The sequence below is a fragment of the Corythoichthys intestinalis genome, chromosome 3 (genome assembly GCF_030265065.1).
Source record: "Corythoichthys intestinalis isolate RoL2023-P3 chromosome 3, ASM3026506v1, whole genome shotgun sequence".
Classification (NCBI taxonomy): domain Eukaryota; kingdom Metazoa; phylum Chordata; class Actinopteri; order Syngnathiformes; family Syngnathidae; genus Corythoichthys; species Corythoichthys intestinalis.
This window is the reverse complement of record NC_080397.1, coordinates 24457041-24478209: the sequence shown is the minus strand read 5'-3', so window position 1 is coordinate 24478209 and position 21169 is coordinate 24457041. Positions and strand designations below refer to the sequence as shown.

Sequence of the window (21169 nt, the reverse complement as noted above, 5' to 3'; positions counted from 1 at the left end):
CTTACACACTAAATGCTGCTCCTCATTTACCCACGAAAAGGCAGCAGCACTCTAAGCAACATTACCCCGTGTGACCTTTTACTCCCAATTTTCTAAAATGGCGACAATCAACAAAAAAAGAAAGTTGACTGCGACGGCTGGCACTTCAAGGATAGGTGGAAATTGGATTTTTTATTTTATTTTTTTTTTAATTTTAAAGAGTTCAATGTGAGACGATATTACTAAACAAGACACGCTGACATGTATGAATAGAGTACAGGCAAGATAAGTAGCGAAAAATTGAAGCTACTTGAAGCTAGTTTAATTTCAAAGCAGCAGTATTTCGCAAGAGCCCGAGTCGAAAGAGAACGCCACAAAGGCTAGTTGCGAGATTGTTGTAATTATTAATAAAGACAAAATAATAAAGCTTAAAAAAATTTGCTTAAACATATTGTTCTACATAAAAGATGTCAGTTAAGGTCGGCCCCTCACATTTTTACAACACCAAATCTGGCCCCCTTTGCAAAAAGTTTGGACACCCCTGCATTATATGATACAAATGAGATTGGTTAAAAGTTGGTGCATGGGGACAATTTCAGCATCCTGAAAAGTTGCTAGTGTTATGTCCCTACCGTCCCTTTGCAAACCTACGCCCTTGGTTGACTGTCAGTCCTCCCAGTTTAGATGAATTGGATGTCTATCATTGTCAGTGGCAGGCAATGAGTTGATGTTTTTCTTTCATGACTTGCTTTTCCTTTGATGATCAAATGTTTCATATACTGATGTGTGTGGGTGCTTAAGGACAAACAAATATGCTTTTAACACTCAAAAGGCTGAAATGATGTTCAAATGACATTTTCTTAGAGTGATTTAAAAAAAAAAAAAAAAAAAAAAAAGAATAAGGTAAAACAAACAGTTTTCGGAAAAGTCGTGAAAGCACGACGCTGTAAGTTGAACAGGCACAGAGATATTTAATTTTTTTCCTGGGTGTTGCTGTCCACGGCAGTTCTAGTGTGAAAGAGGTTCATGAACACAAGATTAAAGGTGCACTTGTCGATATATATTTTTACATTCTTTTCAATAGCATTGGATGCCTTTTTTTTTTTTACCAGGTTTATGTGACAATTTGCATGAAAAGGGCCCAGAACCCGGCAGAGGACCGTCAAATAGAGATGGTGAATTTTGCCGGCGCCTCTCAGCCGGGTAAATGGCAGAGAGCGGGGGTCTCCAAACCGGTCCTCAAGGGCCGTTGTGGATCATGGTTTTTGTTCCTACCGATCGAGTGCAGACAGTTTAACCTATGAGGTTCCTTCTAAAACAAGCAGCACCTGACTGCAATCAATTGATTAGCCTTGTAAGACTCCAGATTGGTGAAGAGATGTCATCTTGTTTCGTTAGAATGAAATCCGACACCCACTTCAGCCTTTGGAATAGTATAGAGACCCCTGGCGGAGACCGTTGCGGGATAAAGGGCCCGTTAAAGTTGATCGTGGACATGACTAGGAGGGCGACTTAACACAAACGAGGGTGCCTCTCGGCCAACCAGATGGTGAACAGCAGCGCAGGGGTGAACATTGCAGGGGAAAAAAAGTGACGAAAGACAGTGGTCATGCTACAAATATATTACCCTAAACCGTAGAAATTGTACATTTTAAATAATGTATTATGTACAGTATATACCATATTCAGGAAGTGGAAACCTTCAGATGGCTTTTCTCAGTGCTCAGCCCTCCTGATAATGGTGGACGTGAAAGATTCACGAAGAGTTAAAGCATTAACGTGTGACGTAGGACTTCACACAATTTAAATCCCAGCATCTGCAGGAGAGATTAACTTCGAAACGTGATTGCAATCAAATAAGAAAAACACTTGGATAACACACTTCAACCAGGGGCAAACTTCCATCTGGTTTTGAAGCACTTCTAAATATTGGAAACTGAGTACAGTAACTCAAGCACAAATGTCATCAAATATGCTTCTGCCTCTTAAATAGGTGCATTAAAATACCAACTCCAAGTTTGCATTGAGCTTGTTTACCAAACTGCTGTTAAAATTTGACGTTTTTGCTCAACTTTTTTGTCGGTGTTAAAAGAATGTTGTATAAAAGTCAAAGATCTGTCATTGTGACCGCTCACAAACCGACGACAAAAGGTGTTATATGTCACATATTCAAGGTTTTGCACATTTATTGGCTCTCAAGTAAATGGGATTGAGAAATAGCCTAATGTAAAATAAACTTCATGTGAAGGATGACTCACAGTCTTCTTTAAAAAGCCCAGCGGTGCTATTTATTGACCTCCCACTCTGCTGACTGTATGCATGGCCATATTTTCAACTTTGAATAGAGCATATGACCTGCTAAGACTCTTAAGTGAGCAGCACAACAAGTATGGATAAGCTTCTGGAATCCAGTCACACTTTTAACACGGGAGACAGCAGTGGCTATAGATCGGAAGACGGAACAGTTACCGTCTGTATCTGCTTTCTCGCATCTTGAGCTTATTTGCTGCTGTATTCTTTTCTGTCGCTCGGGCCGACTAATGAATGCGGTGACTTACGGGAAGAGTGTTTCAAGCGAGTTCTCTAATTTGCAGCCTTTTCACTGAGAGTGAGCGTGTAGGGGTCCTGCGGTGGGCGGGGGCGGTCTGAAAAGGGGATGGTGGGGGTTGTGGAGCATTGGGAGCTGAACAGCAGAGCCCCACTCGAGCTGAATGGGCATTGTCATCTGGATTTCTATGGATCACCAAAATACTTTCTCCCGCCGTGCATGCGTGCAAAGGGGGGAGGTCGTACATACACAGTGAGAACAGCAGTTTTTAAATTATTTTTTTCCAGGCTAAAAGAACACACTTTTGATTTAGGTTCAAGACAAATATAGAGTTTAATCTTAATAAAAAGGGACACAATTTTGCATCTTCTTATACATGAATAGTAAGTCACTACATCAAACAAACAAAAGCAAACAATTCCAGGAACTTGAGAAATAAAATGAGACTTCCTGCGGTGGACACGATGCCGGCAGGTGCTCGGAATAACGGGCAAAAATGTCCCAGTCAGCAATCCCACCACATACAAGATTTCTTGAGTTTACCAAAAAAAAAAAAAAAAAAAAAAAAGTTCACGGACTACAGTCACAAAAGATATACGTCAAACCCAAACTACTTTTTTTCTGGGAAGTGATCACCGTTCAGTATAATGTGCTTTTCCAGCCTTCTCGTTTTCCAGGATCCTCTGCATATTGATGAGGGGGAAAAAATCACGTGCAGTCAGGTCGACTGTACAGGGAGGTTTCTCTGGTACGGTGAGGTTTTTTCTCGGCCAGGTGAGCAGGTGCCTCTTCTCGCACACCTTATAAGGCAAACACCCCAGGATCTCTTTGTGGTTGATCATCTGAAGGGTGAAAATTTTTGTTTGGGTCTGAAGTACATTGTTTATGACGCTAGTCTTGCAACACACATCTTGTGTACTTCTTCATCTTATCCTCCATTGGTGAGGGAGTGCAATCTTATTTTCAGTTACTGTTCAGGTAATTGGCAGGCAAAGCATGTGGTGTCAATGGCATGAGTTCCTCTACAAAAAAATAAGACAATCATAAAAAAATAAAATAAAAAAACAAAACTTACAAACCGTGTACCTAACAAAGATACTGTACTCCATTTTTGTTGTTGTTGACAGTAGTTTTAGGCTTCCAAAAGAGGAGGGAATTAGACCGGATGATAGACGAAACATGGCCCAGCTTATTGAATGAGAGTTGAGGGAAAATAGGAAGTCCTGAAGATAGAAAACATGGTCCAGCTTATGAATGAGAGAAAAAAAGGCAGGTGCAAAAAAAAAAACAAAAAAAAAAGTCTGCGTGGGGCTACACATAATTCCGTTTGTCATAGTCCCCGTTCGGCGTAGCTCTCTTTGTGGGCGCGTATTTGACCGAGTATCCCGTGTTCCCGGATGACGGGCAGGAGCAGCAGAGCACGGCCCCGCCGATCAGCAGCAGCGCGGTGGCCGCCCAGCCGATGTAGAGCGCGGCGCCAATCTCACGCTTCTTGGAGCCGGGCACCTGCGGGTTGTAGAAATCCGAGATGATGTTGTTGGCCATCCAGCACAGGGGCACCAGCACGAAGAACCCGCTGAAGATGTAGATAACTCCTCCGGCATTGACCACGCGCGCCTTGACGTTCTCGTTGCGGATGCAGTTGGTGCACTGCGCTCCGGCAATCACCACCATGAGTCCCAGCACGCCCATCACCGACGAGATGATAGTGAGCGCCCGGGCCGCTTGCAGGTCGTGGCTGAGGGCGAGCACCGAGTCGTGCACCTTGCACTGCATCTGGCCCGTGCTCTGCACCACGCAAGACATCCATAGGCCGTCCCAGATGGTCTGCGCCACCACGATGTTGGCCTCGATGAACGCGGTCACCTTCCACATAGGCAGCCCGCACGCCACCATCACGAGAAGAGAGCCGACGACGCACAGCGAAAGTCCTAGAATCTCCAGGCCGGCCGACACCATTTTTTTCTCCACGAAGATATTCTATCCAAAAAAATTGGGGAAAAAAAACTTCCCTTGATTTCCCTCTTAATTTGAGATGATCTTGATTTTCTTTTTCGACCTTTATTTGCGCATCGCTTTAAAGCGGTAGCTCTCAGCTCCTTTGTGTGAACGTAAAAACAACTGGACTCAACCGAGGACCACCGATGTGTTTGAGGGGCGGGGATATTTTACAGTCGGAGTGGAAACTTTCCTCCAATCAGCTACAGTCGCATCTCCGGAGAACCAATTAGAGCCCAGAGAAGTTTTGAGGATCAAACAAGCGGTCCAGCTTGCTTTGTGCGTTTGAAAGATGAAACGCACTGTGAAGTGCCAGCATGGATTTTTTTTTTTTTTTTCCCTGTTGTTTAAAAGAAAAAGAAAAAATAATTCAACCCTTTATAGGGCTTTTGCTACTAATAATAAAAGCAAATTTAAGCCCATAATGATCTGGCGCCCACATACGTGGACATCAGATTTTGCGATACTCACTTTATATATTGTATGTGGACGGCAGGTCTCAATTACAATACTATTTTTATATTATTAATTGTAACTGTAATTTTTAACGCATAAATTACATTTGAAGAAAAACAATAGCATTAAAATGAAATACAGCAACAATACACTCTGGTTTTTATGTATTTAAATTTCATAGTATTTACTCATTGCCTGCCATTGACAAAGATGGCCATCAAATTCATTTAAACTTGGAGGAGTGGCTCTGAATGAACGTCTGGCGCCGTCAATGGTGTTGAAAGATGAGCATTCACAGTACACATAATATGTAGACGTCACATTTTGGGTCATGTAGGCCAGACTTGAACACCAAATGTTAGTATTGTTGTTGACATGATCCAAAATGTGATTTCAACTCAGTTTTTTTTAATTTAAAAATTTTTTTAAATTGCCAAAAATGCATATTTTGATAATGTTACACGAAATCAAAATTTACCAGCATGTTTGCTACAGCATTTCAAAATCACCCACAAGGTTTTGAACTCTATCATAGACTATTTGGATCATTTTAAAATAATTTACTTTATAATTTAATTATTTTTTTTTATTATTATCCACAATTTCATTGTACCACTGTATAATGACAATAAAAGGCTATTGTGTTGTATTCTATTCTATTCTATTCTATATTTGAATATTTTTGTTTTAAATAAATACACAAACTCAATGAAATTGTTAACTCGAGTTGCGAAATGAGAAACCCAAATGTCTGAGCGTACAAGCCAAGATAATTATTAGTATTATTACTTTTGGTATTAAATAATATTAAATTCAACATTAAAAATGTTAACTTTGATTAATTTTGCATTATGTTTAAATGAACGCACATTAAATGTAGTTTTCGTGCAGGACTCTGCAAGAAACTGGAGCACTCCGGCCGCCATGTTGGATCAAAAGCCGCATAGCTGGGCTCATGTCAACGGAGCCGTAATGGCGTCCGTGAGACAGCGACAACAGAACCTAGACGGGACAAGGGCGGTATTTTGCCGAGCGACTTCCGCGTCTCCTTTTCTGGGTTGGGACAGCGACTCCAAGCAAAACGCTTTTTCCCACAAACTTTCTCTCAAAGTTCAGGTAAGGCGTGTATGCTGCTGGTTTAATTTGTGTTTTGGTTGAAGTTTACGAAAGAGTTTACGAAAGCCACATGTAGTCACAGTCGAAGTTGAACTGGGCATGACAACAGTCGAAGAAGCAACTGTTGCTGGCTAAACTTAAGTCGTTAAGTTCCACACATGTTATTTGACGTTTTTTTTTCCCGAGCACAGCCAATATAGACCCCCCTCCTCCCGAAACACGTGACTGCTTAGTTCCAATCCTAATTACAAAAGTGGAGCTGTTTAGAACGTCCGTGTGTTTGTGTTTGACAGACAAACTGGGTGTGGTGGGCACCCACTGTCCTGTCCTAGAGGCCATCTCAAAAAGGAAGGAAGCTTACTCAAGAAAGGTCTCTTTACCTTTTCAGGGACACAGGTTATTACAGTGGACAAATCCATTTTTGCCACATTTATTGCAATTGGAACTCATGTGGGCCGGACTCATTTATTTTTGGCCAAATAAGTTAACTCACTGGCAGCCATTGACGGCACCCTCCGTCCAGTCCATTTTGACTGGCAGGGGGCAAATAAACGTTCGTTCCACCCTTCCCAGTCAAAATGGATGGGACGTCGAGCGCCTTCACTGGCACTGGAAGATGAGCATTCACAGCCAGTCCAGTGAATAGCGTACCACACATAGCATGTCACCTTTGCTCATTACTATTCATGACGTTAGCAACTGTTGCTAGGGGGGGTCAAACTTGCGTTTCTCCCTCACGCTAGATGCATGTAAATAGTGTACCAACGAGATGTTTACTGACCTAAACCTACCAATTCTGTCCGAAAATGAAGTCCCTGGTGCCAAATTCCCTGGTAAAAATGTGGAAGAACATACAAATGTTTAGTTAAAAGATGGCTTGAGTGTCGAAGGCTGAAAAAGACGGGAAAAAGAGCCGACCCGATCCAGGGGTAGCTTTTTTATCGACACCTTTTTCTTGTATGCATTACCTTATACCACTGACAATGACATTCTCCTGTTTCAACAAGCTATCCTTTGCCACCATATGCCATGTCTTTCTTATATATTATATCCTCTGGTTGTCTTACGTCTCTGACTGTTCTTGGGGGTATTTTATATTGCTATTTTTGTGTAGCGACCGCAAATGCTGCTCAGTGACAGCCAACAAACTCTTTTAATTTTTTCATTCATAACAAATCTTAATTCTATCAATTTATTTTAGGGCTGTCAAACAATTAAAATTTTTAATTGAGTTAATTACAGCCTAAAAAAGAATTAATCGTAATTAATAAAATATGCCATATTTTTCTGTAAATTATTGTTGTAATGAAAAGATAAGACACAAGACAGATATATACATTCAACATACGGTGCATAAGTACTGTATTTGTTTATTGTAACATTAAATCAACAACATGGCATTAACATTATTAACATTCTCTTAAAGCGATCCATGTGGATAGAAAGACTTGTAGTTCTTAAAAGATAAATGTTAGTACAAGTTATAGAAATTTTATATTAAAACCCCTCTTAATGTTTTCGTTTTATTAAAATTTGTAACATTTTCAATCAAAAAATAAACTAGTAGCTCGCCATTGTTGGTGTCAATAATTACACCATGCTCATTCATGGTACTAACCCATAAAATCAGTTGGACCCAAGCGCCAGCAAAGGGCGCCAAACACCAAAAAACAAATAACAAGCGGACATAACACTGTACTGTACATTTTAATCTGTTTGAGCGGGGCATGTGCGTTAATTGCGTCAAATATTTTAACGTGATTAATTTTAAAAATTGATTACCGCCCGTTAATGCAATAATTTTGACAGCTCGAATTTATTTACACTTCCCCCTTACTAAAGTTGTTTCTTTACGACAGAAATTGGCCATGCATTGTCAGACAGAAGCAGCACGGCAAAACACCTCGCTAAAAAATAAGTAAAAATATCAAAATGGCTTTCCTCTTCGGGGCAGGCTGTGGCAGGCAATGGTTCAGCATTGTCATCTGTAGGACCATGGCCCCCAACAAAATGTTTACGGCATATGAAGGTGAATGGCTTTACCTTGCTGGCATTAAGCTGGTCTCTTGGACGTCCGCACAAGTTGATCCATTGTTCACATTTTTTCCTTGAGTTTGGCTTCTTCAAACCCTGTATGATGACAACATCCTTCATATGTCGTAATGTCTAGAGTCGTTTCTACAAGTTCCATAGCAGCAGTGTTTAGTCGGCATGTTCTTTTTTGAAAGATAAACGGCAGAAAACAAGCAGTACTAGCATGGGTTGTAAGCAGGCGCGCTTCTGTGTTGACCCCCTTCCGTTATACGATGGTGACGTCACGCAGCCTTGCGGTCTAAGAATAGCATTCGTGTGGTACGCGATTGGATGTCTGTCGTTGCCAATGACAGGCAATGAGTTTATTTTGGGTCGCTTCCTTGTAATTTTAGGATAATTACAGCTCACTTCCTGTAAATATTGGATTTTCAGGCATTTACAGGCTGCTTCCTGTTCATTTGGTGTCACTTCTGGATAGTTTTGGGTCATTTTTGGGTCACTTCCTTGTTAACTCATTGTCTGCCAATGATGTTGCGAGCTGTCCAATCAATTTTGACCGGGAGAAAGTGAATGAACGAATGTCACTGCTGACACGAAAGTGTGCCAAGTGCAGTAGTGCACACACTCGAGCACATAAATCACAAAAAACTGTTTTATGGCGCCGATGTCAAATTAAAAGCATGTGATTTTGTATATACGATATGAATGAGGTACAATGTGCTCATCAGCACAGTACATTTGACACCCCTGGTCGAGTATATATAAGAAGTAGAACGGTTCTTGGGTATCTCAACAGATTTTCCCCACCAAAAAAACATGCAAATCAGGCCAAAGGACACCAAATATGAGCAATTTTCAAAGTACTTTGATTTTGATATTCTTGCAGATCCTTGAAACCACTTTCAATCAAATTAATTGTTTTTTTTTCTTATTTGTGTATTACAATATGAAACTGGTGGAGTGGGAGGCAATTCTGCCCTATGGTCAGGCTTTTTTGGGTTTGAATCCCATCTCCAACCTAACTGAGTTTACAGTATGTATTCTTCCAGTGGCTGCGTGGGTCCTCTCCTAGTATTCTAGTCTAGCCTACTCCCACATTCCAAAAACAAACATGCATGTTACATTTATGAAGGCTGTATTTTGCTCTTTGGTGTGAAAGTGAGTGGGAATTTTTGACTGTTTGGTTGCTTGGCTGGCATTCAGTCCAGGGTTTACCCCACTCCAGCTCACCCGTTACCGTTAGAAGGGAAACGATATTATATATATAAAAGAAGGAAATGTAGGATTTATTGGCACTGAGTAAGAGTACCGGATGGATGTTTTGTAGATTAAATTGTTGTTGTACTTACCAGTATACCACAATGTAGGAAGTCCTACTACATGAGTTTCATACTCTAGTATTTCATCACTCATGGTAGTTTTGTATATCATTATGCTTTGAACGTGTTTTATTTCTTGTGGCCATTGTTGCACCCTAATCGAGTGAAGGAATATATTTTATATAAGTATATGTTTTTGCTTCAATTTATGCTAAAGAAGTGGTTGTACCCTTTTTGTAAATAAAATGAACTTTCCTCCTCTAAGATATGATAAGGGGATAGGAATTTATTGTTTGTATTTTTTGCCGTGTACGGATGAACAGGGAATTAATTTGATTTGTGGGCTGACAAGAATCTGCCTATTTGGATATACATAATAAAAAGTGTATGATTGAGGGAGGTCGAGACCGAATCTTCCTGAAGGCATCATGGTGCACTCGAGAACCGAGGTCCAGGCGCCCTGCTTTTAATTGTTAATTTGTAACGAAATGTATTTGGCTTAGGTGTTTATTAATTTCAGATTTGCTTCTGAATTGTGTATTGTCATCTAAGACTTGGATAGAGCTTTTTCATTTAAGAGAATAGGAAAAACTTGTAAAAAGAGAAAGTCAACTCTGGCTATTTTTGCCTTGACTGTTTTCCCTTCACTAACCATCGGTTTTCTATGGTGCTTGTCCTCATTAGGGTCGTGAGCTAGAGCAAGTCCAAGGGTATACCAAACCCTCTCCGCCAGCCAGTAACAGGGCGACAAATAGCCCAACACATTATTTCACACCTATGAAAAATGAAGGGCCTATAATCGAAGTCGTGCATGTTTTCTGATAAACACAAGTCATGAAAACTCCATTTAAACTGAGCGGGTTAGTGGTGATCATTCGCTGCTGGCCCTTCCCAGTTCAAATGGATTGGATGTCTTTCTCTGTCAATGGCAGTTTATAAGTTAAGAACAGTTGTGGAGTCGGTGTCCTATTAAGAGAAGACAATACCAAGTACTGTACATGAATTACACGTTAGAGCAAGAAATGTCCGTTCTTCGCACACTTTTCATACTGCCCTGACTGTAACCTGCTATTATCAAAGGCACAATTACCCATAGAGCTCATTTATTAACCCATTGTCCTGTTTTATAAACAACGGTAGGGAAACTCCACTTTATTGTGCTACTAAATCAGTACCACAAAAGCTAAAGCCCAAAGCCCATTCAAATCATTGACTTTCACACGTTAGTTGCAAATCCCCTCTTGTGTAACTTTTTTCCCTTCTCCCATCTGATTAATCCTTGACCTTTGATTGTAAAGTGGTACAAATGTAAATGTCTTCCTCCATCATACCAGAGGGGAACCAATCATGTATTTACATTGTTGAAAATGTGGCAGAGGGCCACTATTGAGGAAACGTCATCCATCTTAGGTTTTTTTTTTTTTAAAGTCGGTCCAAAATGTGCAAATTTAGAGTCCTTCCTTGCTGAGTTTTGACTAAGAGAGTGGTGTGATGTGTAGTTATCAGTCAAACGCAGATCAGCGCGCCATTACAAAGACGATGTGTCAGCGAAGTGAAAGACGTCCCGGGCCTCCGATTCGATCTCCTTCACCGCTCTCTGACCTTTCTCCTTCCTGCGACCTGAAGAGTGAGCGGCACAGAAGCGCCAAGTGAGACATCTGTCTGACATTAGTGGCTATGCAGGGGAGGCGTCCTCCTGCTTGGCAGTGTAGTGTGAATGGACAAACAATTTGATTCATTCTATGGTTGGCAATAAGCACTCTTGCATTACACTTGCACACGTGAGTGCTCTTGTTACGTAACTCCAATGTCAACAACTTTATTTTTCATCCACTTTACTTTCCTCAAATCTACATTAGGAGTCGTGTGAGACTCACCTGTGGGCCTCATAAGCACAAGCGCTATGGAAAATGGATGGATTAAAAAAAAAAAAAAAAAACAGACGGCGCCACTAGCTGTAATTAACTGTAATGTATATACCAATCAGTACCGTTTGTTACACAGTACCACAGTTTGATTGGCTCTTTAAATAGTACGGCACAGCGACAGAACGGCAGTGAATTCAACAAAGCAGAAAAACATGTCGCAGTACAATACCATTTGTGGACAATATCCGGAAACGAGAAACAAAATCCTCTTTCTTTCAGAACGCGCAACATTTTTTAAAGGCACTTTTCCTCCCATTCTGCAGAGTTTCAAGGAGCAAACAAAGAAGGTTGACTGGCTTACTCTATAGAAAAACCAGCCCTGTAGTGAGCTTTGTAGAACAAACAAACAAACCAATGACTTTAATCGTAAATCACCCACTGTCACACAAAGCAATTTCAAACTCGTTTGGTGCCATTCATGCTCACATCAGTGGTCCCCAACTTTTTTGCACCACAGACCGGTGTGATGTGGGCCGTCGTTTTTTTCATGGACTCAGAATGTGTGGCAAAAAAATAGAATAAATATAAAATGACACGACAGGGTTAAAAATGAACATTAAGTGCAGTGAAAATGTAACTCATCATACACTGAATCAACCTTTTTTTCAACAGCGGCCTCTCCTAAAACTTGACAAATATCCTTGGTCGCAGGCATAATGACTTCTTCTCCAATCATGAAAGGTTTCTTGGCTTTAGCAATATGGTTCGCCACGAGGTTACAGTGCATTCGCTTTTGTTGCCTCGTTTGCTAGCTTTTAGTCACATATTATGCAGAATGAACTTGGGTGTACGCTCCTCTACTGGCTCAGCGGGTGGCATTTTCCCCGTAAAAAAGCTGTCCAAAGACTATTATGGTTTCAGACTGCCTCAGAGAACTTTGCATATGAGTGAGGACAAAGTTATTTTTGAGCAATATCACTCTGTAACACCTCTCAATGTAAATTTCCCATATTAACCCTTTATTGCCAAATATATCCCATTTGATACTTAGAATTTCATGATTTTGAGGCTAATTCAGAAAATTGAAATTTCTTTCTCAAAAAGATTGATTTTTCTTTTTTTAAATTTTGAAAAAAAAGCTTCCATAAAAACCTTATTTTTCAAATTTTGGGATTGTCTGACAATTTCTTCATGCCGCAGGCCTTTAAGAGTTAAGACACAGAAAAAGCCCTGCTTATATGGGAGATCTTATTCTAAACCTTGCTGGCTAGGAGGCCATTTTTTTTTTGATGGAAGTCTTCATTCCGACCTTCACATGCCAATTAGATAAAAGAGATGCTATTTTTTCTTAAATTGGGAAAAATTAGATTGAGACTGTGGATCGGCATGCTCTTTTGAGAATGCTTGAAATCCTTTTTTTGTCGTATGTCAAAAACACAGATTGTCATCTTTGTGTGAATTTTAAACTCTGCCTGAAAAACTAGAATAGTTGATGCATTTTTTTTTTAAACAATGGCCTTTTTAAAACAATAATATGCACAGTATATATTTTTGGGAGCGATGTGCCGTAGGGAATTAGGGGCATTAGGGGTTCTCGTTTTCTTTAGATGGGTATGTATGTTTGTTGCTTTGTTTTTATTGTTTAATATGTAATTAAAAAAAAGGTACAAATGATATTACCTCGCTTGCTTGTACCGTATGGGAACAATAAAGAATGAATTTGTTAAAAAAAAAAAACAAAAAAAAAAAAACAACAACAGACAAACCTGCAGTTTATAGTCAGGAGTAGCATATAAAGCATATGGATTTTTTTCTTATATTTAGTAAAATTTGGGGTGCAGTTGATAGAATTATGAAAATTGTAGCAAAAAAAAAATTTAACATTTAATAATTGAAACATGGTGTCCACATATGTGGCTATCAGATTTTGGGTCATGACGGCCACAATATGAACATTTAGTATATATGTGTGTGCCCTACATGACACAAACCTTATAAAGGGTTAAGGAAGAAATCAGCAATTTAATCATCAATATTATTATTCATTGTGCTGTACAGCAGCTGTTTCAGGATCTGACTTTGTTACTATATGACTCCCACTTGTTTCAGTCATTTCCGATCATATCCCCCCATACTCATAAAGCGTCTATCCTGAACTTTAAACTGGGTGTTTGTGTTCTGAAGAGGCCCAGTGCTTTTCTTACGGTTGAAAGGTTTTCTCATCCCGTCTATTGTAGTCCTTTTCCTGCCCTTGGGGATCATATTTTTAAGTGTTACTTAAACCACAGCTTAAAGACTAATATCGCATCTTTATTAGTCTTGCCCTCCACCGCTACCTTTTCCTTTTCCCTTCACCCTCACAGAAAGTAATTATTTGTAACCCACCCCCTCCTCTTGTCAACAAGTTTGTCTTTACCTGTGCCAAACACTTCTTTTTATGTTCATTAATAGCATATCTGCAGGGTTGGTATGGTGTGTTGCCAGATAAAAGACCATTTGTGGTTATGACTCAAATAAGTATTGGTGTTTCTCCAGTCGCTACATTTGCACCCTCGCTGCTAGTCTGGAGGGTGAAAAGTTCGTCTTGGGCTGCCTCCAGCCCATAAATCAACTGTAAATGCATTACATGCCAACATGTTTGGCTTCACTGAAGGTGGCATTTTCCCTTTTGGCCCAAACAGTTTAATCCTCCCCCCGTCTGGCTTCTTAATAGCAGTGTGAGAGTGTGTGTAATCCGCTCAACAACTCAGCTGATTAAATTGCCATTATTAATGAAATGTGTCTCCTGCCTGTATGGCCTGTTGTGTTGTCTTTGTGATGTTACCATTGTGATATTGAAATGTTGTTATTAATAATGCCGGTTCCCACGGAGTAGGGAAAGAAATTACACTTGTGTAAGTGGGTATTGGTGTCCAAATGAGTGGACCCATAATTAAGCTTGTTTAGTAGTTACAAAGGGCTCCATAATCATTTATTGCTACCTCTGTGGAACTCAATTTAACTCAGCGGCTACCATCGATAGCGATGGATCCCATTTAAGTGGAATGGACGTCTATCGACATCAATGTCAGTCAACGAGTTAATAGTGTTTTTTACAACAGCTGCAGTCATAGCAAACCGCAGTACACAAAGCATAAAGTAATACAAAAAAAAAAAATTGTAATTTTCATACTCAAGTGTGCCACAAATTATTATTTTGATTGTCAATTTATCAAAGATATTTTTTACAATAAGTCAACTAATCAACTCATATATAAATCAGTTATTGACTATTAAATTAGTCTGGGCTTAAAGGTGCTATGAAATGCTACAACAAGTGACTTTCAAATGATAACCGATCATAATATGGACACAAATCCCCCCAAAAAGAGTGACAGAAAAGACATGAGGATGAAATTAGATCATAATTAGTCTTCCTTTATCAGCTGTCTTGGCCCCACTCACTAAAAAAATCTCCATTCAGAAGATGATGTCACACCCAGGATGAGCTGCAGATTTTTGCAGTCTACTGTCAATTGGCTTTTTCTATTTTGTTCTGCCATGTGACTAGGCATGTGCCGGTATAAAATTCTGACGATATGATAACCTTAAGCTAAAATATCACAGTTTCACTGTATCACGGTATTGCAATTACAGCTCTAAAATGTGTTACTTTTGAGATATCTGGGTTTTAAAAAAACAAAACAAAAAAACTTTATTCCATTGAACAGGATTTTGAGTTTTCAAAACAAAACAAAACATATTAGCATATTGGAACATAAGCATAATGTTAAGTTAAAGTAAATAATCAAATTTAAAAAACATATTCTAAATAAAGTTAAATTAAGATAGGCTCACCTAAAGGACTGAGTTTAAGCCAGACATGTCCAAAGTCCGGCCCGGGGGCCAAATGCGGCCCTTTATCAAATTTCATCCGGCCCCCAGCCTCTGTCATAAAATCAATAACGTCTGGCACGCACACAGGCTTAATAAATTGGTCAGCAGTACTGCTACCAGCATATGAAGTAGCTTACACACAAAATGCTGCTCCTCATTTACCCACTAAAAGGCAGCACCACTCTAAACAACATCACCCCGGGTGACCCTTTATTCCCAATTTTCTAAAATAACGACAATCAACAACAACAACAAAAAGAAAGTTGACTGCGATGGCCAACGCTTCAAGGATAGGTAGAAATTGGAATATTTCTTCACTAAAATACGCATCAACTGTGTCTGCCTCATTTGCAAAGAGACTGTCGCTGTTTTTAAAGAGTTCAATGTGAGGCGATATTACTAAACAAGACACGCTGACATGTACGACAAGATTACAGAGAAGATTCGTAGCGAGAAATTCAAGCAACTTGAAGCTAGTTTAATTTTACAGCTGCAGTATTTCACAAGAGCCCGAGAGTCGAAAGAGAACGCCACAAAAGCTAGTTGCGAGATTGTTGAAATTATTAATTAAAAAAAAAATAATAAAGCAAATGTGACACAAAGAATGGCTTGCTAAAATTTGATTAAATATATTGTTCTACGTAAAGGATGTCAGCTAAGGTCGGCCCCCCACATTTTTACCACACCAAATCTGGCCCCCTTTGCAAAATGTTTGGACACCCCTGGCTTAAGCCCACAGCCACAGCTCGACATTATTACCATCAGAAAAAAAAAAAAAATTGAAATATTTTCCAGAAAAGGTACAAATGTATGACTCGTATCATCATATATACAGACTCCCTTTCTCAACACAGACAGGTGGCAGAGAGAGAAAAAAAACAGGTTTTACCACCGCTAGACACACTAAACACGCTGGAATTAACTCTCGTCACTGGTGGAAAACGTTCATGACAGTGTTTACTAACCTTTAATTTTGTATAAATGTGAAATCATATTGGAGGTATTTCCTCTTCGTCAGCCACCCCCCGCAAAAATGTTTTACATGTCAGTTGGCCGTCCTCCTCTAAGCCGCGGCCGTCTGTAACTTTTCTGTAGCCAAAGTATTCCCATATCGGTGATTTCGTTTTCTTCGATGGGGGAAACATTTCAGGACTTTCACCTTCTCCAGCCATCGTGTAGCACAGCTGACCCACTGACATTGAGCAACAACCAGTGGTTGAGCCTTGCAGCTGCAAGCGAGGGATTTCTCCATGCATTTTTGGGACATAAAAAATAGCTAATACCGTAGGGATGGTATGATAGAAAATTTTCGCGGTTTTGAAACCTTGACGTTTTCATACCATGGTATACCTTGAAACTGGTAATTGGCACATGTCTACATGTAACCGTTCTGTTTTCTTTTCAAGATCTACTTCTTAGCAAACTATCTAACACAGCACTAGAAAGGTAGGCATGATCATCAATTCTGATTGTCATGTCACAACCAAAACTCCTGCGGGGGAAAAAAAGTGTCCATTCCCTGATACATTGTTTTGGGTGGAATAACTATGAAATGATTAAAAAAAACAAAACAAAACAAAAACGTCCTGATCCGAGTGCCAAAATTCATTTTTCTAAATATAAAATTCATTAGTGCAGTCTATTTTATTCTTTTGACATGGTCACCATTCCATAGCACCTTTTAACATTTTAGCTGTTAATGGACATTGCTATATTATGATTAAGTTATTTCAGCGACAAGGCTATTTCTACATTCTGTAGTTTTTTTTTTGTGTGTGAATAATGTTTACAGTGTTTAAATCATTGATTAAATTAATAATTCAAATCCATCCATCCATTTTCAACACACCTTAGTCTTGTCAGGGCCACGGGGTGCTGGAGCCTATACTTGCTTAACTCTGGTAAATAGGCGGACTACACCCTAAACTGGTTGTCAGTCTGTTGTAGGGCACGCACAGAGACACACAACAATGACACTGTCAATGAGTAGGAATTGATCAAGCGGCACCTGCGGCACATTCACCACCACTCCATCAGTGACTCCTGCAATTAAAATCAAACCTAAAAAAATCTAATTCATTTCACTTAATTTGCTATTGATGGCAAAAGACATTCAATCCTGAGGGAGGGCTAGCGGGGAATTTCACTCTGTTATAATCATATTGACATTCCTATGACATGATATTTTTGGGAGCTCATCTGCATTTTTAATTAGCGGTTAGGCCATGAAAACTAGTCACCGAACCCCACAACCTGTGACAGTTTACTTTCACCTGCGAAGGTCTGTGAGAAGCGGGCCTTATGTACTTACAGTTAAACGTGATGTAAATGACAAGGGAATGAGATTTTTGCTATTGGAATTGGGCGTGTTAGCAATCAGATCACGTTTCCATGTCTACCTCTGAAGTATGACTTTTGGGAAGCAGAGATATAAACAAACCATTGTTCCCTGTGCAGCTGCGTCGAAACCACATTGTCAGTTTGATAGATAGTCCCCTAACTATCGTGTTGATGTGCGGGTTGCCACCATCTAATTCACTCAAACAGTGTGAAATGTGCCCACTAAGTGCCCACCGATGTGACACATGCCAGTGGAGAAAGGTCAGTTAAGGTTCCCATGCCACCTCCCCTGTGAGTGCATCGCTGTTTGGCGTCGTACGACTGTCTGCCTCCTTCTTATGCTTATCACCCTCCTTATGTCAAGGGCCACTGTGTTGATGATAAAATGGAGCCTGGTCTTCCTGTTCAGTCATTATGAAGCAAATTTATCAGCTCGGCCTGTTGCTGTGCCGTCTGTTCAGGGTCATATACAGTATGTAGGAGGGTGCTACAGCTACGTCGTTTTAATGGAGGTCTTGGAACAAACCTTGGGGGCTCTTTAGTGCAGGGCACTTTCATATCGTGAGTGTAATCTTGAATACGGATGCAAGTTTTTGTAAGGAACTGCTAAAATGTGGCTTGTCATGTTCTCATGCTTCCTGCTTGAGATAAATGGATTCATGTTTGGATACTATAAGGTGTGTGAGGTCTGACGGTAAATCTGACATGTTGGACAATTTTACGCTTCCAGGTTTGTGGGGCAGGTTTGTAAATGAAATGTTTACTGCTCTAGCATTCCCAGTGCGTGATACATACAGTAAATGTCCATGTTCAATATCAACTTGTTGGTTTGTGTAAGAAGTCACTATTTTCCCAGTTTATAAATCATTATTTTTGTCACAAAAATCCCTTTTCCCATCTTGTTTTTATATGTTTGAAGTGTCACGCAAGCGGCCAGTTTTACCGTAAAAGTCACTGTTCCGCATGACGTGCTTTTGTATACTATGTATATTGTACTGTGGGCCTTGAAAAATCCCTGAAAGTGCTCAGAACATCTGGGAATTTGGGCAACTTGTTTTTAAAATTGTGTCTTTCAAGAAAACATCTTAAACAGAATGTCTCTTCTTTTCCTGGTAGGTTTCACGGGCCTCTTCTGTACACATCAGCAATGTCTCAATCTGGAGAAAAAGGCAAGGTGAGTCACACTGTGGATTTGGACTCACACCTATGTGCAATCGCTGCTCAAAACGGTGGTGGCGAAATGTGCTGTCGTTCACATTTTAGGTTGCCTAAGTCCAAATTTTGATTTGACTGATTTTCACAGTTCCCTGACGCAACTGGTTACGTGGGCTTTGCAAACCTTCCGAACCAAGTTCACCGAAAGTCTGTGAAGAAAGGATTTGAATTTACCCTCATGGTCGTAGGTGAGTGGGTGTCATTATCCAAAGTTGAAAACATCTAAACTGCTGTCAAGTGCTTTATGAAGTGTTCGGACTCTCCATCTGTATTGTATGTTGTCTCTCTTTGTTCTCAGGGGAGTCTGGTTTGGGCAAATCAACACTTATAAACAGCTTGTTTCTCACTGATCTCTACCCTGAACGCTACATTCCTGGAGCTGCAGGTAGACTCCCACAGACACACGCAGCTTTACATGCACGCACACACTGTAATAATAGAGAAATGTCTGCTACAATGTCTCCAGCTGAGCATTATTTTCTACAGGAATGTTGGGAATGCCTTAGTTTGGCTTTAAACAATGATCCAGACCCTCCTCCAGCGTATTCTGTTAAGACTTTTGATTTGACAAAAATACATGATTTTACATAACCCGCGTTTGTGACAAAGTTGCACAACCAGTTGTGGAAATGATAAATATTGTGAAACCCCCGGGGTTCTTTCTCTTTTCTCGACACCCGCCAACCATTATCCTCCTCCGCAGAGAAGATCGAGAGGACGGTGCAAATCGAGGCGTCTACTGTGGAAATCGAAGAGAGGGGTGTGAAGCTCCGCCTCACCGTGGTGGATACACCGGGCTACGGCGACGCCATTAACAGCCAGGACTGGTGTGTTTGCTCACCTCGGGGAAAGGAGGAGCCCAAACATCTCTGGGCTCATGTCCTTTCTCATTCTTACTTCCTGTCATTGACTCCCTTTCTCAACTTTCGTCCTCAACTCCCTTTTCACTGCATCCTCTCCCTATATCTGTCTGACTAACATGCCATTTGTGTTACACTTTTGGGCTGGTATTAAGTGGCTGTGTCGAGAAAGGATAAGGTACTTTAATTTTTTTTGTTTTTTTGTTTTTTCGGTATAATGCACAATTATTTTGCTAAAATTATCCACTTGAATTCAGGGTTTGCAAAATTCATAATACAGTGGACCCTCATGATACAAACACAATCCGTTCCACGACCAAGCTAATAACGTAAATGTGCTCGCATTATGAATGTATTTTCCCCATATGAAATAAATGAATTCCAATGAAGGTAAAATCTTGAAACGATGTAACGAAAGTGCAAGCCAGCCGAACAGGAGGAGAGACAATGGGCAGCCATAAGTAGATGCAGGTTCTCTAATTACTGTGGGCTGTCACTTCCATATAGCTATAATAGCCTCCTTGATCTTGATAATGGTCCAGATTGTACAACATGAACGCTTATTCTCTTTACAAAGAACGCTAACATGCGCACTCTTTTCATGTTTTCTTATTATTTATTACTTTGTTTCAATTGCAAGCATTCCAAGCAAAACGAGACCTCACATGCCACCTATGGGGTGCAGTCATTAAGGAAGCACATACTAAAAATGGCAATGGCAACATTTTGTCATCTTTAGTGCAAAAAATGTTTAATATGTTGTGTGTCGGACACGCGTAGTGAGAGAGTTGTTGTGCAAATGATTGAAATAAATGTTCAAACAACCGATGTTAAAAGCCGATATAGAGCGTTAATCAAGTACAATTCAGTTGAATTGAGCTTAAACTGAAAAAGATTCACATTTAATTTTTAAGAACGTTCTTTTCAAATATTTAGGAACAACATCTAGATGTAATACATTTGAACTTAATCCTTATTTACATTACCATTTCAGTGTTAATGCTCAAACAGTAGCTTATTAAAATAACTTAAACCTAAACCTTTGCACTTTTCTGAACAGTTTGACTGACTACATTGATTTACCATATTGGGCCGAATATAAGACGGTCCTGATTATAAGACTGAAAAAAGACTTTTTGAACACCAAATTAATTTTTATACTAAAAATAATTACAGTACATTCGAAACAAATGATTGTAACAATATATTTGAGAGAAAAAGCATGTTATTTTGCCTCATTCAAATCTTAATATCTGAGCATTTAAATATGTAAACTAAAGCGAATCACGTTCGTAAATGAATGGCTTCTGGTTTTTGAAATGTAAATAAACCAATCTATTGTGATAAAACAACAAAATTGCAATAACTGCATTAACCATCAAAGTGAAATCTAACTGTAACTGTAGTCTTGAAACAAATCTGAATAAGGAAAAACATTGCAATAAAATAATGCAAACTGGTTAAACTAAAAAGAGTAGCTGAGATCTGTCATGACAAAACATCGCTTGCTTCAATGATATCTGGCGCCATCTAGCGTCGTGAATGGGGAGAGTAGCTGAG

The 21169-nt window shown here is 39.8% G+C and overlaps 2 protein-coding genes across 3 annotated transcripts in view; one reads left to right on the top strand and one right to left on the bottom strand.

Annotated features, from left to right (window-relative positions):
• Window positions 1–2463: 2463 nt before the first annotated feature.
• On the bottom strand, window positions 2464–4677 carry cldn5a (claudin 5a). Of its 2 annotated transcripts, XM_057832969.1 has the most exons (2): window positions 3905–4677; window positions 2464–2562 (listed from the first exon to the last, which is right to left on the bottom strand). In XM_057832969.1, exons 1-2 carry the CDS (start codon window positions 4484–4486, stop codon window positions 2479–2481), a joined length of 666 nt encoding a protein of 221 aa, XP_057688952.1. In that variant the 5' UTR covers window positions 4487–4677; the 3' UTR covers window positions 2464–2478. The 2 variants fall into 2 exon arrangements, with proteins under 2 accessions (XP_057688952.1, XP_057688951.1); XM_057832968.1 differs by lacking the exon at window positions 2464–2562 and having other exon boundaries at window positions 2836–4677.
• Window positions 4678–5933: 1256 nt separating this feature from the next.
• The window catches only part of zgc:63587 (uncharacterized protein LOC393431 homolog), a 49905-nt gene continuing 34669 nt past the window's right edge, over window positions 5934–21169 (top strand). Inside the window, exons 1-5 of the mRNA XM_057831671.1 lie at window positions 5934–6097; window positions 18651–18708; window positions 18838–18937; window positions 19048–19134; window positions 19453–19576. Coding sequence (XP_057687654.1) covers window positions 18682–18708; window positions 18838–18937; window positions 19048–19134; window positions 19453–19576 — 338 coding nt within the window. The 5' untranslated portion in view covers window positions 5934–6097; window positions 18651–18681. The remainder of the gene's footprint in view (window positions 6098–18650; window positions 18709–18837; window positions 18938–19047; window positions 19135–19452; window positions 19577–21169) is intronic.

Coding starts and splice junctions, on each gene's coding strand:
- cldn5a (XM_057832969.1), bottom strand. CDS start 4,486: ATGGTGTCGGCCGGCCTGGAGATTCTAGGACTTTCGCTGTGCGTCGTC. Junction 2,563..3,904: donor CCGGGAACACGGGATACTCG/GTCAAATACGCG, acceptor GCTGCAAATTAG/AGAACTCGCTTGAAACACTC.